The sequence below is a fragment of the Onychostoma macrolepis genome, chromosome 14 (assembly GCF_012432095.1).
Source record: "Onychostoma macrolepis isolate SWU-2019 chromosome 14, ASM1243209v1, whole genome shotgun sequence".
Lineage (NCBI taxonomy): Eukaryota > Metazoa > Chordata > Actinopteri > Cypriniformes > Cyprinidae > Onychostoma > Onychostoma macrolepis.
Window position 1 is genome coordinate 3,198,519 of NC_081168.1, and position 18,432 is coordinate 3,216,950.

Below are 18,432 nucleotides of genomic sequence, written 5' to 3' on the forward strand. Positions count from 1 at the left end.
CTCTCTGTGTTTTAGTCCAGATGTTAATTGCTCAGCCAAACGAGGTTCTCTTTCACCTTGAATGCTCTGATTTTTTAATAACTCCTCTCGTTCATCACAGATAGTGATATCTCTGATATCTGATTCTATCCCGGTGTCATTTGTCCACACTCCCACTATCATTAGACGGTTCGTAAGCATGATGCTGTCTGTTTGATCTGTCAGAGTTTCTCTCAAAGGCAGAGGAGAGCACACTCCAGGTGAGCCTTACTTGTTAACGCTGGACTCTTAATGTGATCGTTCTTTTATGCATTTCTTTCATATATTTACCTCAGTTTAAACAAACTCATGTCTGCAGAAAAAGAGAAAGAGAAAGAGCCACTGCTGTGTGCAATTGCTTTTCACATCGCATGAGATAATTTTCTTAAAATAAAGTCTGGGGGTGGGGGTGCATGATATATAATTGTTTGTTTGTTTAAAATATTGTTATTATTGTGTAGATATAAAATTTTTCTGAACATTATTCTTCAGCTCTTGGTCTGTGAACCATTTTTGTTATATTTGTTCTTTTTTTCTGTACCTTGGTTTTTGAAAAGGTGCTGTAAATATAAAACTTATTATTTTTACTACTACTACTACTACTTATCTATTGATCTTCTCCAAATCTCAAAATGAAGATTTTTCATACTGTATATTATAATATTGAGATGCCTCATTTAACTTGGTGCGTGTGTGTGTGTGTGTGTGTGTGTGTGTGTGTGTGACAAATGAGGACATAAATTTGTATAATAACAAGGGTATGACAGGTATTACAAGGAGAAGGTGACTTTTCAGGACATTACCCCATGTCCCCACTTTTCAAAACGCTTATAAATCACACAGAATGGAGTGTATTGAAAATCTGAAATATCAGAAAGTTTCGTGTAAAGGGTAGGTTTAGGTGTAGGGTTGGTGTAGGGAAATAGCACATACAGTTTGTACAGTATAAAAACCATTACGCCTATGGAGAGTCCCCACTTTTCACAAAAACAAACGTGTGTGTGTGTGTGTTATAAATATTGAAATAAATTATAACAATATATAATATATTAATACATATTTTATAAATATATATATGAAAATATAAATATATAAGTGCTTCACTGCTTAAAAAAAGTTTTTAAGAGAATATATCTTTATTTCAGTATGTTTGTATACTTTTGACAGGATACCAGTGTGAACTTAAAGATATGCACTAAAAATCTTCTTGAGATCAAAATGCAATGCAAAAATGACTCAGAAAAAGTGATTTGGTTTTTTTTCTGCATCTGCAGCTGGACTGAGCATTAGCGGTTGTGTCGTCCTTCATCTCTGGTCTCTGATGAAGTGAAATGGTTGTGTACCAGCTCACCTGGTTAGGTAACCAATGGACTATTCCTGGGTTCTGTTCTTTATGTTCTTTATGGAGTTATTTCTCCATTTTGATTCGTTATGAAGTACATCTGCTCCTACTCAAAGCACCTGGACACCAACGCAGAGGGCCATTAGCTGAACACACACACGCAGTTTCACTTCATAAAACGAGTTATTGAGAGATGCTTGTATCCAGTTTCGCACAGACTAACACTCCCACCCGTCACACATTACAGCTTCCTGTTTGCCAGGGGTCTCTGGTGTAAACAGTCTTTTCCTTGAAGAACTGTATCCTACACACAGCACATACACAGCATCTCTTCCTCTGGATGTTCAGTCTGTGATTTTCTGCTTTCGTACCTGAGGCTGGTCCCCCACTGGCTTCCTGAAAACAGCACAAAGTTTTCATATCTTTATCAACAGCCCTGCATGTTGTGATATTGCACTTGACTGACCGTTTCTGAGCATTCAGTGCAAAAATGTATTTTCAATTGTTCTGTATTGTGTTCTGGTAAAATACATATTAACACTTTTTTTTTTTGTTAGATTTGTGTGAGGTAAAACAAAAACATTTTATCAATGGAACAAGATAAACATTAATTTTAACATATTATACCAAGGGTGTAAGTTTGATTTTAGCATTGGTGGGGACATAACGGCACACAACAAACATTTAATTTTTTAATCAAAATTATTGCTAGGCACAATTTAGTAGTCGCTGGATATGGTAGGGATATGTTATAGTGTCTCTACTAAATTCTACACCCTTGAAACCTAACAAGTGATGTCTGACATTGGAGATTATAGTTCTCTGCTGAAGAGGTCAAGCAACAGATTAATGAGTTACTCCAAATTGAAGAAAAAGCTTAATTATATAAGATGTATTTATAATATAAACCAGACTGTTTTTGTCGCTCTTCTGAGGAAGATGCAGTCACTTGTTTGGCAATGTACACACACAGAAATTTTGGTCCAATTTTGTTTATGTAATCTAAAAATCTCAAACTGTAAGTGACTTTTCTTTCTGTTTTAAAGATATTTTCTTTGGATTGTTTGAATAAAAATATAACTTAATTAATTTCACATACATTAACAAAAATCTGGCTCTAAACCTGTTAATCCTAATGCAATGAAAACTGCATCTCTATATTAATATGTGTCCTCTTAAGGGATTTGTATTTGTGTATTCTTCTCTCTCTCTCTCTCTTTCTTTGATTTGTTTTTATAACTGTACTGCAGTAATGGTTTGATGTTTTGTACTGTTTAATAATAATAAAAAAGAAATCAGAAAAAATGGTTTGCGATCAGCACTCCGAAGTGAATTTTGCTAGGGAATCGAGTTTGACTCTGAATCAATCGGAGCGGTTCCAGTGTAAATGATTCACTCAATTGAGTCTGTTCCGCTTTTTGCGTCTTCAGCCATGTTTACACGACACTGACACTGTCAGTACTACTACTGGCTTAGCTCACTGGATTTAATACATGAACTGAAATAAGTGAAAAAAGTATTATATTTACAATATAATATCAATATTTCCATTGCAAATATTATAACATCCAACACAAATCTAAGAACATATTCAGGTGAAAACACTCCATTAATATGACGAGCTGTACCTCAGAATACATGTTAGTTGAAAACATTGTGCATTATGATCCATTTTTTAGCTCAATTCACTATATTTGAAATAGTTTGAGCCGCACGCAGTTCGGTTGGTGACGGTTCAATGGGAAATCAGTTGAAAGCATCCATCATTTCATCTCATTGAAGTGAATGTTCAGTTCATCAGAATATTGTAATAAATATTTGAGAAATTACATGTGTGTGTATGTGTGTATTTTATTTATATATATTTTAAATTTTGTTAGATTTATATGAGGGTAAACAAAAACTACTTGTTAATGAGGCAATAAAAACTGTTTAAGTTTTAACACCTTGTACGACTTTGCTTCTCAAGCAGTAAATGCATCTTTGATTTAATGATGATTTTAATTTTTTTTTTAAAATGAAAATGTTTTTTTCTTCTGCTGCTATAAAAATGTAAAATTCATGCAGTGCGCATGCATACATACACTTGTTCCCAGTTTGTATGCTTCTAATGATACAGAGTCATCTGAATTGGTTTGAAGATTAATTGTTTGCCGTTCACGAATAGTCCAACCTCCCAGTGCAGTATTGTCTGTGGACTTTGTATGACAAATGAGGACAATTGTTTGTGTGAGTCTTTGTGCTTCCATATTTCCCTTTCCCCCATTGCTTTATTCAATCTGTCTCTCTAGCCTAGTGCTTTTACGCCGTAAATCTCAGAGGAACCTCAGTTGCGGGTTAAAAGACACGTCATAAAGCATAAAATGATACTTCTACAGAATATCTGCTCATAGAAGAAAACTATTGTTCTTGTAATAGTATATATACATTATCACCTTTGATGTGGGAGCCGTTGTTCAAGAGCGAACATTAAAGTATAAAAAAATTTTTTTTTCATCCTTAAAAGCTCATGATGAAGAATAAAACAGTGAGATTTATGTACTCTTTTGCAGCAGCTAAAGGAGTAAAGAACACAGGGGAGCAATAAATCATGAGGGGTGTGATCTGTTCAGGACGTGCAGAGCTTTTTCTTGTTGGCCTTGTACTCTCTGCTCTATTTCAGAGCTACATTAGATTCAATGTGTTTATGGTTTTAAAAACCTCACGATGATTAATTACATTGCACAGAGGCAAAGCCTACCAGAATTAATTGTGTTTATGTGTGCTGCCCAATGTAAGAATGCTTCACTGATCATTAACAATCACTTGAAATCGAAAATTGACCTTACTAATATGCATTCATGGTCTTATTGTTCACAATACATCAATGCATGTTATATATAAAAACATGTTTCTCATCAAAATAATACCTTCCTCTTGTTCTTGTAATGAAACTACTAATGGAACTTTGAAACTACATAGATACAGTTTGTGTCCGCTAAGGAGAATAACCAATAGCCAAACAGGTAATCATTGTTTTGTGCTACTGCTGCAGGTAATGTAGCTTTTCTCTTTTATTATGAAGACAATCTGAAACTTTCCTTAGGTGTACCTTCATGCTAAAAATGGTGTCTGTTAAGTCAAGTCAAGTCACCTTTATTTATATAGCGCTTTTAACAATACAGATTGTGTCAGAGCAACTTTCCAATATCAAAATAGGAAAATAGTGTGTCAATAATGTAAAATGACAAGATTAAACACTCATTTCATTATTGAATTCAATGAAATCATCGTCCAGCTCAGTTCAGTTTAAATAGTATCTATGCAATCAAGTCTACGATATCGCTGGAAAATAAGTGTCCCCAACTGAGCAAGCCAGAGGCGACAGCGGCAAGGAACCAAAACTCTGTCGGTGACAGAATGAAGAAAAAAACCTTGGGAGAAACCAGGCTCAGTCAGGGGGCCAGTTCTCCTCTGACCAGACGAACCAGCAGTTCAATTCCAACTGCAGCAAAGTCAGATTGTGTAAAGGACTCCTTGGTTACAAGGTCTTCACTGGGGATCTGTCTCTAGGGCTCATCTTTGATCTCCGCTGACGTTCATCTCTAGGTGCTGATCCACCATTTGATCTGGATACGGACTGGATCTGGGTGGCTACGCCGATCTCGGAATAAGAAAGAAACAGACTAATATTAGCATAGATGCCATTCTTCTTACGATGTAACGAGTACATCGTGTGTTATGGGGAGTGTTCCCGGTTCCGGTTGATCTAATTAATGCAGCCTAACAATCCTTTAACAGATTTGAATATTAGAAGCGTATTAATGTGTTATGTGTAAACCAGGTTAAAGAGATGGTCTTTAATCTAGATTTAAACTGACAGAGTGTGTCTGCCTCCCGAACAGTGTTAGGTAGATTGTTCCAGAGTTTGGGCACTAAATAAGAAAAGGATCTGCCGCCCGCAGTTGATTTTGATATTCTAGGTATTATCAAATGGCCAGAGTTTTGAGAATATAGTGGACGTGGAGGACTATAATGCGATAAGAGCTCGCTCAAGTACTGAGGAGCGAAGCCATTCGGGGCTTTATAAGTAATTAACAAGATTTTAAAATCTATACGGTGCTTAATTGGGAGCCAGTGCAGTGTTGACAGAACCGGGCTAATGTGGTCATACTTCCTGGTTCTAGTAAGAACTCTAGCTGCTGCATTTTGGACTATCTGGAGTTTGTTTATTAAGCGTGCAGAACAACCACCCAATAAAGCATTACAATAATCTAACCTTGAGGTCATAAATGCATGAATTAACATTTCTGCATTTGACTTTGAGAGCATAGGTCTCAATTTAGATATATTTTTAAGATGAAAAAAAAAATGCAGTTTTACAAATGTAAGAAACGTGGCTGTCAAAGGAAAGATTGCTATCAAACAGCACACCTAGGTTCCTGACTGATGAAGAAGAATTGACAGAGCAGCCGTCAAGTGTTAGATAGTGTTCTAGGTTATTACATGTGGGGCTTTTAGGTCTGATAATTAACACCGCTGTCTTTTTCTGAATTTAGCAGTAAGAAATTACTCTTCATCCAGTTTTTTATATCGACTATGCATTCCATTAGTTTCTCAATTTGGTGTGTTTCGCCGGGCCGCAAAGAAATATAGAGTATCATCAGCATAACAGTGAAAGCTAATACTGTGTTTCCTAATGATATTTCCTACGGGTAACATGTAAAGCATGAAAAGTAACGGCCCTAGTACTGAGCCTTGAGGTACTCCATACTGCACTTGTGATTGATATGATACCTTTTCATTCCTGCTACAAATTGATGGCGGTCAGATAAGTACAATTTGAACCATGCTAATGCACTTCCACTAATGCCAACAAATTTTTCTAGTCTATTGAAAAGAATGTTGTGGTCGATAGTGTCGAACCCAGCGCTAACTATTCCCCTGTTAAAGGAATGATAGATTTGTTTCTTACACAGCTTTTCGCTTCACAAGCTGAAGTGATGGACTGGAGTGGTGTGGATTATTGTGATGATCAGCTGTTTGGACTCTCATTCTGACGGCACCCATTCACTGCAGAGGATCCATTGCTGAGCAAGATGTGATGACACATTTTTCCAAATCTGTTCCCATGATCAAACAAACTCATCCACATCTTGGATGGCCTGAGAATGAGTAAATTGTAAGCAAATTAAAATTTTTGGCTGAACTATTTCTTTAAGGTAACTGATTTTTGTTTCAGCGATCTTGATGGAAACCAGTGTTATTTTAGTGTCAGATAGATACTATTCTATTTATTTATTTTTTAATTTTAAATGAGCTTTTATTTTAATATTTCCTTTCTGCATTTACATTTTTGTTCAAGTTTTAGTAATGTTGTTGTGTGTCCGTCATTTCTATTAGTTTTTGTTTTTATACATGTCTGCATAGTTTTTATTCATTTTAATTGAAATGTTAGTTATCTTATCACATCAAAGTTACAGTAAATGAAAATCGCACGTCGTCTCTTGGCAACTAACTGAAATAAAATATGTTTCAGGTTTTTTTTATAGTTTATTTCCATAAGTGTTTAATTTATTTCAAGTAATGAAAGTGTCTTTTTTTATGGTTTTAGTTTGATCACATGAGCTTGATTTAATAGAACAGACATTCTTGCTGGAGAACAAAGCCTTCAATGTAAGTTTTCTTCTTTTTTCAGGTTAAAGAGTTCTTTGATAATAATTGCAATCTAATATGCATTTATGGATAATTACATAAAATCACTGACAATAGTCTGTATTAGAATTCTAATTACATCAATCAAACTCAAAAGTGATTTGCTGAAGGAAGCCTTCATCAAGGACAAAAGTGTTTCATTAGGAAAGAGCACACAAAGACCAAATTGATTCAATGCTTGTCTAATTATCATTATTGGGTTGTTTGGAGTAGTTTGAAAGAGTGAGTGTGTGGATCACAGGCAGAAAATCCATATCTAATTAATTCATGTTTTTTAATGTAGTCTTATTTTGAACTTAAAAGTATTTTTTTTATTTTTAATCTATGCTACTTTGATTGTTTTGTTCTTGTTTTTTTTTTTCAAATGTGGATTTTCTATTTGTGATCCGTCAGAATTCCATCACACACGCATATACATAATCCTTTAAAATAAATATTTCATAGAATGCCGCGGTATTACCATAGTAGCATGCATGCCCAAATAAAAACGCTAGTGTCATGATACTTCTTGTTTGTGTGCATATGAAACATTGTTGCACCCTAGATGTCGCTGTGTGCTTCCCCGCGTGAATAAAGCACGTTGCTCCTCCAGATTCCCATAATGCCTCGTGTTTACCTCCGCTCTGACAGCAGCGATACTGCTCTCTGGCTCTTCTAGTCACCCGCTGGAGCCCAGCCGTTCTCCAGCAGTGCTGCATGCGCTGGAACATCTCCGTACACCGAGACGACCCCAGCGCAGCTCAGCAGCCGCGCACCGGAGACTGTCGCCGGCTCTGGAGTGTTTATGTTCGCGGCGGTGGGCTTGGACACTTCCTCGCGCTTCATCTGAGGTGAGCGCTCCTATCAACTTATACACAGGGAGCTCGTTCTCATGCATTGCAGCAGTGAAGCGTAAGTTTATGCTTTTGCGTGTTATTACAAGCGCAACGGCATCATGTTCCAGAGCACGCCGCACTGCGCTTTTAAACACTTTAACATGTCTCTTCTTGTCATATTTAATAAAGCGAATGCAAGGTGTACGGAATCTATTATACTTTTCAATAAGTAATTTGGACAGCGTCTTAATGTTTCTGGACAGTTTAAACGTTCTCTTACATTAATCATTATTCAACTACAAAATGCTAGTTATAAGTGCTACAATAAACTATGGTAACTTGGGAGTTATTAGCAACTGTTACTAAAAAAACCGACAACATATTGCGTAAATGAGATGTCATGTTTATTAACGTTTTAGAAAAGAACAATAATTATAGAAATTGGTGTAAACTATGGTTACCATAAATGATAACAGTGTGTCAAGCTAAACAGTTTACGCCTTCCGTCTGTTACGTCACAGCAGTCCCGATGAGTATATGATTCGTGAACGAATTGTTCATTTGAGTCGGTTCTTTTTAATGAACCATTTGAACCGGTTTAAACGGTCTGAACGATTCGTTCTCGATTGATTCGTTCAGTAACCGAGACAGGTGTTTGATTCGTGATGCGCTGAGAGCCGACAAGTGAGTTGGCTTTAAGAGCATCGTATTGCAATTTTATTAACGCGGAATATATATATATTTTTTTTAATTAAAACGCCCACACACCTTTGTGGTCAAGAGATATATTAGTATGTCTTTGGTAATTATTAGCATATAATTGGTAGCTGTAATTGCTCTGTAGGCTATTTAGTACATGCATGACTTTGTTTAGTTGAATCATGACTAGCAAAATGAACTGGCATGCATGCAATTACAATAGACATCCTTATTGATTCCAGTTATTAGTTTATATATTATATATATATATATATATATATATATACACACACACACACACACACACACACACACACACAGATATACAGTGGGTACGGAAAGTATTCAGACCCCCTTAAATTTTTCACTCTTTGTTATATTGCAGCCATTTGCTAAAATCATTTGTTAATTTTTTTTCCTCATTAATGTACACACAGCACCCCATATTGACAGAAAAACACAGAATTGTTGACATTTTTGCAAATTTATTAAAAAGAAAACTGAAATATCACATGGTCCTAAGTATTCAGACCCTTTGCTGTGACACTCATATATTTAACTCAGGTGCTGTCCATTTCTTCTGATCATCCTTGAGATGGTTCTACACCTTCATTTGAGTCCAGCTGTGTTTGATTATACTGATTGGACTTGATTAGGAAAGCCACACACCTGTCTATATAAGACCTTACAGCTCACAGTGCATGTCAGAGCAAATGAGAATCATGAGGTCAAAGGAACTGCCTGAAGAGCTCAGAGACAGAATTGTGGCAAGGCACAGATCTGGCCAAGGTTACAAAAAAATTTCTGCTGCACTTAAGGTTCCTAAGAGCACAGTGGCCTCCATAATCCTTAAATGGAAGACGTTTGGGACGACCAGAACCCTTCCTAGAGCTGGCCGTCCGCCAAACTGAGCTATCGGGGAGAAGAGCCTTGGTGAGAGAGGTAAAGAAGAACCCAAAGATCACTGTGGCTGAGCTCCAGAGATGCAGTCGGGAGATGGGAGAAAGTTGTAGAAAGTCAACCATCACTGCAGCCCTCCACCAGTCGGGGCTTTATGGCAGAGTGGCCCGACGGAAGCCTCTCCTCAGTGCAAGACACATGAAAGCCCGCATGGAGTTTGCTAAAAAACACCTGAATAAGATTCTCTGGTCTGATGAGACCAAGATAGAACTTTTTGGCCTTAATTCTAAGCGGTATGTGTGGAGAAAACCAGGCACTGCTCATCACCTGTCCAATACAGTCCCAACAGTGAAGCATGGTGGTGGCAGCATCATGCTGTGGGGGTGTTTTTCAGCTGCAGGGACAGGACGACTGGTTGCAATCGAGGGAAAGATGAATGCGGCCAAGTACAGGGATATCCTGGACGAAAACCTTCTCAGGACCTCAGACTGGGCCGAAGGTTTACCTTCCAACAAGACAATGACCCTAAGCACACAGCTAAAATAACGAAGGAGTGGCTTCACAACAACTCCGTGACTGTTCTTGAATGGCCCAGCCAGAGCCCTGACTTAAACCCAATTGAGCATCTCTGGAGAGACCTAAAATGGCTGTCCACCAACGTTTACCATCCAACCTGACAGAACTGGAGAGGATCTGCAAGGAGGAATGGCAGAGGATCCCCAAATCCAGGTGTGAAAAACTTGTTGCATCTTTCCCAAAAAGACTCATGGCTGTATTAGATCAAAAGGGTGCTTCTACTAAATACTGAGCAAAGGGTCTGAATACTTAGGACCATGTGATATTTCAGTTTTTCTTTTTTAATAAATCTGCAAAAATGTCAACAATTCTGTGTTTTTCGGTCAATATGGGGTGCTTTGTGTACATTAATGAGGAAAAAAATGAACTTAAATGATTTTAGCAAATGCCTGCAATATAACAAAGAGTGAAAAATTTAAGGGGGTCTGAATACTTTCCGTACCCACTGCATATAGAGAGAGAAATGGTTTAATGGAGAATTTTCTTATTACTCTAATTTCCAGATTTCATGTCTTTCTTTTCTTGATCAATTTAACCTAAGCTGAAATATTACAGCACAATTACTGTATTAAGTTTGACAGTTTTAGTCTCGCCTGATATTTGTTAGATTGCTTTGATTAATTTAGTCTTGGTGCTTGTTGACTGTCAGCCTGAGTTATTAGAAAGTAATTCTAAATAATTTGTTGAATTGTGCAGTATGACTGCCGACAGTTAAGCACTAAGATATTTGGGTAAATGTTCACAGTGAAGCGACGTGATGCATTTAAACCGTTGTTAAATATGCTTTATGATCATCTTAATATTCACGTCAGGTGTGCTGGTAGAAATGGGCTCTTGGTGGAGCAATAATTGAATCGGTCCTTGTCTGGTTGTTTTCCTCTGTGCACTGTAGGTTTTCAGTGTTTTTGGAGTGCGGAGCGCGTGGAATGGCGCAAAGCGAGTGAGTGTCAGGACTGCAGCAATAACACGTCTGTATGATTCACATGAAAAGCTTTGTATCCTAGCAACACAAGAGAAATGCACAACCACCGGCGGGTATCAGTGCATGACAGTTATAGCTCTCGTTGTCAATAAGACGATGAGCGGCCGGTTTCTTGTGAACTTATCAAAGTTTGGGTTGTTTAGACTCAGTGGGAAGCAGAGAGGTAATTCTAATATTGTGCAAACCACAGCTGTTTTATTGAATGCAAGCTCTCTGTTGCAGAACCGTATCGATCGAAAGCAGTGCGTTTTACACTTCTGTCATTCTTTCTTCCAGTCACTTCTCTTTCTGCCAAACGTGCAAACTTCTTAAATCATCTCTTAGAAACTTTAAGAGATGTTGTTGTGCCTTTTCGTGCAGTTACAGTGATGAGGACTAGAGCTTTCAATTTTCAAAAAAGCTACAAAAGCACCACAAAAGTAAAATGGTCCATATCATTTGTGCATCAAGACTTCTAATGTCATACAGTAATTTTAAACAGACTAAAAATTAAGTCATAATTCATAGTGGTGCACCAAATTGATTTGTTTACAGTTCAAAAACTGAAACACACACACAAAAAAAGGGTAATTAAATTTGTGTAATTGAGCTTGTATACTGTTGAGGGTGTTGTGTTTTCTGGTGATAAATTCAACCAGCCAAATTCAATTTTGTGACTGATATCTTAACCAAGCACTTTCTGATATTGCTGTATTAGTATTGTTTTTGGTCATGATGAAGTGTGTCCACACAGCTGACATATTTGTCTAGTGTATCCATCCACGTAGTGGGCATGAAATGTTGACAATTTAAATATTAATAAATAATAAATTCTATTTATTCAAAGAAAGAAAAATAAATTTTCAATTTTGGCTACAGCTGTGTATTGCTAGGAATCTTGCAGTACAATGTGCATCACAATACATTTAAAAAAAAAAAAAAGTAAATATTTAGAGAGAACAGTTATACATACAATCTATATATATTGTTAAATATTTTTATTCTATTGTATTCCATATCGTTATGATCATGCTTTCCTAACTGTCATTTTTGTTGTGCGTTTATTTCGTTATTGAGTGGAAAGTGTGCAGCATATATTTTAGGGCCCTTTGAAATCTGTTTTTTTTTTTTCAAAATTCCATTTTTCCGGTTTTAATTTTTCTGGATTCCATTTTTTTTGGAAAACTTTTTTGTACTCCGTTTTAATAGTCAAATTCACTTTTATTAATCAAAAGGCATGTCTAATTAACTGAAATCATGATATTTAAAAGTTTTATTAAATTTATCAAAAGAAATTTGTTAAAAGTGTAGTTTGTAGGGCCCTATGAAATGTTTTAATTTTTCATAAATTCTGTATTTATTTTGTTTATTTAACCATTTTTTGTGTGTGTTTTTCTCATTTTAATTGTTTCTGGATTAAATTAAATTTAAATAATACTCAAAAGCATCTAGGCCTGCACAATTAATCGTTTGTAAACGAAATCGCGATTTGAAAGGGTGCGATTTTCAAATCGCAAAAGCTGCGATTATTTCTATGAAGATCTCCTGATCCGCGGCTGTTTACCACAAACACAACATTTATCCATTATTTTGATTTCAAATCCAAACGTTGTTAGCCTATACTGAAAGTGTTTTTACAGCATTGTGATCCTCTTTTAATCACAGTACAGTTACACAATCTTTCATAAACATATTCACATTTAAACTCAATTAATATAAACAACGTATTCAATGAATTTGGCTTCTAGATTTGTATATTAAGTTGCTCAAGTAAGTGGAAACATTTAAACACAGCATATAGCCTATATTTTAAATTAAAACTTACCACTGACAGAAACAGTCGGCTCTCGTGCCTTTTACATTTAAATCTTTATTACAAACAGTCCCGCGGGTCTCTGTTTTTCTACCTCCACAGGACAAGTGCATATGTTGCCTTGTTTATCTAAAAGTGCACTTTTATTTGTTTTAAACCTAGCCAAAAAGCCTGTGAAACATATTAGACTTTAATTATATCGATCTATTGGGAAATTACTACATTTCCATGTCAATCCATGTTCATTTTTACCGTGAACAAAGCGCTGTCACTTTAATTCAGCGCGTGCTGCAGACGCACCGCTCCAGGAAAGTACAGTGTGTTTGGGTTCTTAAAAGTTTAAGATTTTATATATTTAAGATTGTTAATTTAACTTTAATTAAGATACTGTAGTTCTTAATGTCATGACAGATGTTTGCATCCTGACAACTTTATATAAAAAAAAAGAATGGACACAATGTTTAAGAGGTTTTAAATAAACAGTAGCACAGTCATAGTTTGTGATTATGCTTGGTCTTTCTTTGGTGCTGTTAAAACCACCACAACAAACCTGTAGCTCTTTTATGAAATACTAATAAATTGCATTTTAAATCGCAATTGTGATCAGAAAAATTGCAATTAGATTTTTTTTCTCCAAATCGTGCAGCCCTAAAAGCATCTGTAATTGAACTGAATTCATAAAAAACATCATCTTTATTTACTTATTTACAATAATAGGACCCTATGAATTTCCTTTCTTTCTTTTTTCTTTCTGTTGTGTATTTAAAAAAAAAAATTAATAATAATTGAGGACTGTTTTCCGTTTCAGATGAATATTTTTTTTGGTTGCAGAATTTACGGTGCACCATTAATAATTCATGAGCGCCTTGGTTCTCCACGGCACTTTTATGACAGAATAAGTGAAGTCTAATTTCTGAATCATTCTTTGGAGTCAAATATTTTCATTGAATCAGTTGATTCAGTTCACAAAACCATTTTTTGAATGATTAGTTTGCCTGTCAGACTGGTTATCCGGCTTACCGAAGAGGACAATGATCGGTAAATAATACTGACATAATTTGGGTCCATTTCTCACATAATCGCATGAATTCTAAAGACTTAAATTCTAGTGCACAAGTAATATGGACAGCTTTTTTGAGTTTCATTCACTATTATTTGGGTGAACCTCACACAGCGATGCTTTTGTTTCATTCCAGCGTCTTTCTGTCTGTTTTATCCCAGCATCTCTTTAGCCCTTCATGTTGTGTTTCTCCTGGTCTGAGATGGATTTGTGACCTTCCACAAAACCACTAAGCCGCTGTGCCTTCACTTTATATAAGGTTTATCAGTGCTGTTGAAGGCATTGTATTCCTCCGGCTGATGCTTTGAAAGCGAAGCGCGAGTGGTCTGGTTTTTGTGCTGCACTGTAGTCTGTTCTTGTAGAGCTCAATTTGCTGCTCTTAACACTCTGTGCAGCGAGGACTTAGATTAAATCCTGGCTTAGATCCTGCCTAGTCTTTGACTAAAGGAAATAGAGGATCAGCGGTGAATGTGTTTATTTCCTTACGCTTGTTTGATATTCGCCTGTTCGAGAGGAAATTACTGGAGTATTTAAATGTATGTTTGTGTATCACTTTATCCCGCCTTATAGCACTCAAAGAGATGTTTAACGGCGAGAGGGTTTGGATACCAGTCACATAAAGGGATTTAATTCACATTTACCAGCTTAGAAGAACTATTAAAGTGTTTACGCTCAATGCAATGACTGAAACCGGTCTGTAAGAGCGCCACAGAATCCAGTCTTGTTTGCTCTTTCAATCTAGATTGAACGTGAAGAGGCATTTCTCATCATAACGCACATACTCGTCTCTAAATGAAGGACATTCTCACAGCTCAAAGGTTGGAGCATGAAGGATGCTCTGGTTAGTCAAGGGCAGAGCGTCCATGAGCACTCCTGTGGCTTTTCTGTTTGTTTTGTTGCTTTATGTTGTATTGCGTTGTCGTTGAGAGATAGCTGGTGTCATTTGAATATTCTTTCAAGCAGAAATGCACTGTCACGAAGCTCGCTCCTCTCTCTCTCTCTCTCCGCACAGAAATAGAAATGAGCGAGCGTTCCTCTTTTGACATTCCTCTGATAAGGTAATCAATGAACCATGGCTGGTCATTGAGTGGAAGGTGTGTGCGTTTAATACTAAAAGCTTCCTGTCACTGACAAATTCATTGTATGAATTTGCTGTTCTTCATTTCATTGAAGAAGCTCTTACATGGGGAACCATTTTTGACAGCTTAATTTAACATTTTTAGACAGAATAGACTTGATTGCTGGATGGAATCACTAATGAGGTGTCAAGATATTTTCAGGGCCTTGATAGCGGCATGAAAGCATGCATTTATCGTTTATTTAGATAATATAAAATAGTTTTGCCTTTGAACAAAATTCTAATATTTTTGGTTAATTAAATAATGATTTTGAGCTGAGATTGATTTGGATTTAGTCGTATAATATTTATTTGAATTCAGATAAGTTAAATTTAGTGCACCCCAAAAGCGTTTGGACATTTAAGTCATAGATAAATCCATTTTTTTTTTTTTTTTTATTAATTAATTTTTCATTATAATAAAATCCAGTTTTATTTAAATTTATTTTAAAACCAAATATTAAAGAAAGTGGCATTTGGGTTAAAAAAAAATTACACTTCAAGCAAAAATGTCAAAGTTTTTATTAATGACTAACAACCATTTAGATCAAATGTGTTTATTCAAGTAAATCACAGACAGAAATCAACATTTTGTTACAAAACTAAAACTACAGTCCAGAAACACTCTTCTGAATGGAAATATTGGAGCAGATATCGAATGTAGTTACAGAAACTCAAGCAAAGCAAGTCTTAAAACAGCTTGCATGCCTGAAAAAGAACTTTGAAGCGTCTGAAAATAATTGTCAGATGGAGAGAAGACATGAGCACTGACCTGCTGCTGAGCAACAGAAATAAAGCATACACAAAAAAAGCAAACTGACATTTCAAAAAGTAAGTAACTGTTCAGTGGACCTGCTTTACTACTTTTAATTGATGACGTTTGGTTTTATGCTGACAGCTGCAGTGATGAATTCATAAAATGCTGTCAAATGCCTTAATTTGGATTCATCGGATTATTTATTAGGCTTAATCACAGCCATGTTGATGTTCAGCTTGATTATGAGTGTGATGTTGCTCTAATAAGACACAAATAGGACCCAATCTCAAGGTGCATTTTTAAAAGTTTATTTTTATTTTTTTTAAAACTTGACAGTGTCTTAAAAATGTGCCCATCCTGCATGAGATGCTTAAAAAGCAGCAATATGGCACAATGGTCGAAGATGTCTGTCTAATGCATGTAAAAAAATTGTTCTTTTTTTGAACCAGCCTCTAATATGCTTCTGAGATTTATCGCGAATGTAATATTGACTTCATACAACAGTTAAAAACAAACTTTTTTTTTTTTTTTTTCTCGCCAATGAAAATGGTTCCAAACAAAGTCAGAGAAGAACATTTGTGCATCTCAGAGCAACACTGCAGGTTTTCTTTCCTGAATGAATCTGTTTTTGAATGAATCAATGATTCAATGATCCATTCCTAAAGAGAGTCTCTTGATTTGTTTCTGAATGAATCAGCGCAAGGAAAAGGAAACTTGCCGCCACCTACTGGTGTCATATTTATTCATTCATTACCGGTCTAAATCAGCCGAAACCACACAAAATATTGTTTATTTTTCATTATTGAAAATAAAATCACAAAAAGATATTGAGAGAGATTTTTGTCAAATATCACATACCCCTACTGCTCAGCCAATTACATTGCAGCATTGCTTGGTCATATGTGACCCTGGACCACAAAACCAGTCTTAAGTCGCTGGGGTATATTTGTAGCAATAGCCAAAAATACATTGTATGGGTCAAAATTATCCATTTTTCTTTTATGCCAAAAATCATTAGAATATTAAGTAAAGATCATGTTCCATGAAGATATTTTGTAAATTTCTTACCATAAATGTATCAAAACTTAATTTTTGATTAGTAATATGCATTGCTAAGAACATCATTTGGACAACTTTAAAGGCGTTTTTCTCAATATTTAGAATTTTTTGCACCCTCAGATTCCAGATATTCATATAGTTGTATCTCAGCCAAATATTGTCCGATCCTAACAAACCATACATCAATGGAACGCTTAATTATTCATCTTTCAGATGATGTATAAATCTCAATTTTGAAAAATTGACACTTAAGACTGGTTTTGTCGTCCAGGGTCACATATGTTTTAATTGAATTCAGAAACTAGCTAAATGATAGACAAGGTAATCACATTTAAAAGTAAAAGCTAAATAAAAAAAAAATGAAAATTTCATTTTGGTTAATGAAAAATAAGGCTTTTTTGAGGCAAACAAATATAATTTTTATTTTTATTTTATTAGGGGGTAAAATATAACCTGGAAATTCCCCATTGCTGGTTCTGCTGCTAAAGATGAGAATGAAAAACACAAGTGTCCTTTGACATATTGAAATATTGTAGAGTAGATTTTACATTAAAACGACAATGTAAGATCTTTTGTAGTGCTGCAATGTAAATGTCAGTCAGGCGACAGGGAATACTAATGAAAGCAGAGGTTTTACTGAGATGACACTTGTGCAAATATCTCTAAGACGAGACATTTATGAGCAGACTGCAGCGGAAACGCTCTGCCGGCCCTCTGACTCATTAAACATAATCAATCTACGGACATTCAGCTGCTACTCTGCTTGTTTTGGCTTGATCCCGGATTGACCTTTTTTGATTGCTTAAAGGAATTACTGGGCTGTTATTTCTAACATTTGTGAAATAGTAGGCCTCACAGATGTTGAGTTTTTGTCAAGACTCACTCAGTTCATGCATTTGTGTTTTCAAGTGGGGATTCCTAATTGCGATCGAAAACATTGAAACATTACAGTTTGTTCCGGACTGTTGAGGATTTATGCTGCTGGTGTGATTAAATTATGCATGGTGTCTATGTGTAATCAAGACTACTTAAACAAATCAACTGAGCTGTGCAGTGTTGCATTTTTAAGGATTTATCCCAGCTGTGAGCTGGAATATCATAGTACGGCTTCATTTAGAGAGAAACTAGATATTACACATTTTTAAAGTGAGACTGAAAGTGGCCTAGTTTTATGATGAATGTTTCTTCCTCTTCTAAAGTTTCTTTTTTGTCACATTTGTCTGCCAATTAAAGTGCAAATCCATAAGAAGACTTTGCGGAAATGATGAAAAGATAACTGTGAAATATTGACAAGATCAGGTGCCTGTCGTTGGAAGTGCTGTTCCCTCATGAAAGCTTCATCGTGAAACCCCATTCCTGCTACAAGTAATGGCCATGCAAGAAAGTCAGTCTGATGCCTGTGTTCTTGCATTGTTACTGGTTGGATAGACTTCATCTCCTACTCTAAGATATAGCTGAGAGTAAACTTCAACTCAACCAGAGGTCCCCGGTTCGAATTTTTGATTTGATAATTTTTCTGGTGAAACCTAAATGAAGAAAAAAGCCAAAATATTAAGCATCATGGATGTATATTTACTGAGTAAACCACTATTTGTATAGGTTAACTTGGAGCCAAATTACA

The 18,432-nt window shown here is 35.9% G+C and overlaps 1 protein-coding gene across 1 annotated transcript in view; it reads left to right on the top strand.

Annotated features, from left to right (window-relative positions):
* Positions 1 to 7,605: 7,605 nt before the first annotated feature.
* Positions 7,606 to 18,432, top strand: part of enox2 (ecto-NOX disulfide-thiol exchanger 2) — a 238,523-nt gene continuing 227,696 nt past the window's right edge. The window contains exon 1 of the mRNA XM_058797429.1: positions 7,606 to 7,884. Coding sequence (XP_058653412.1) covers positions 7,751 to 7,884 — 134 coding nt within the window. The 5' untranslated portion in view covers positions 7,606 to 7,750. The remainder of the gene's footprint in view (positions 7,885 to 18,432) is intronic.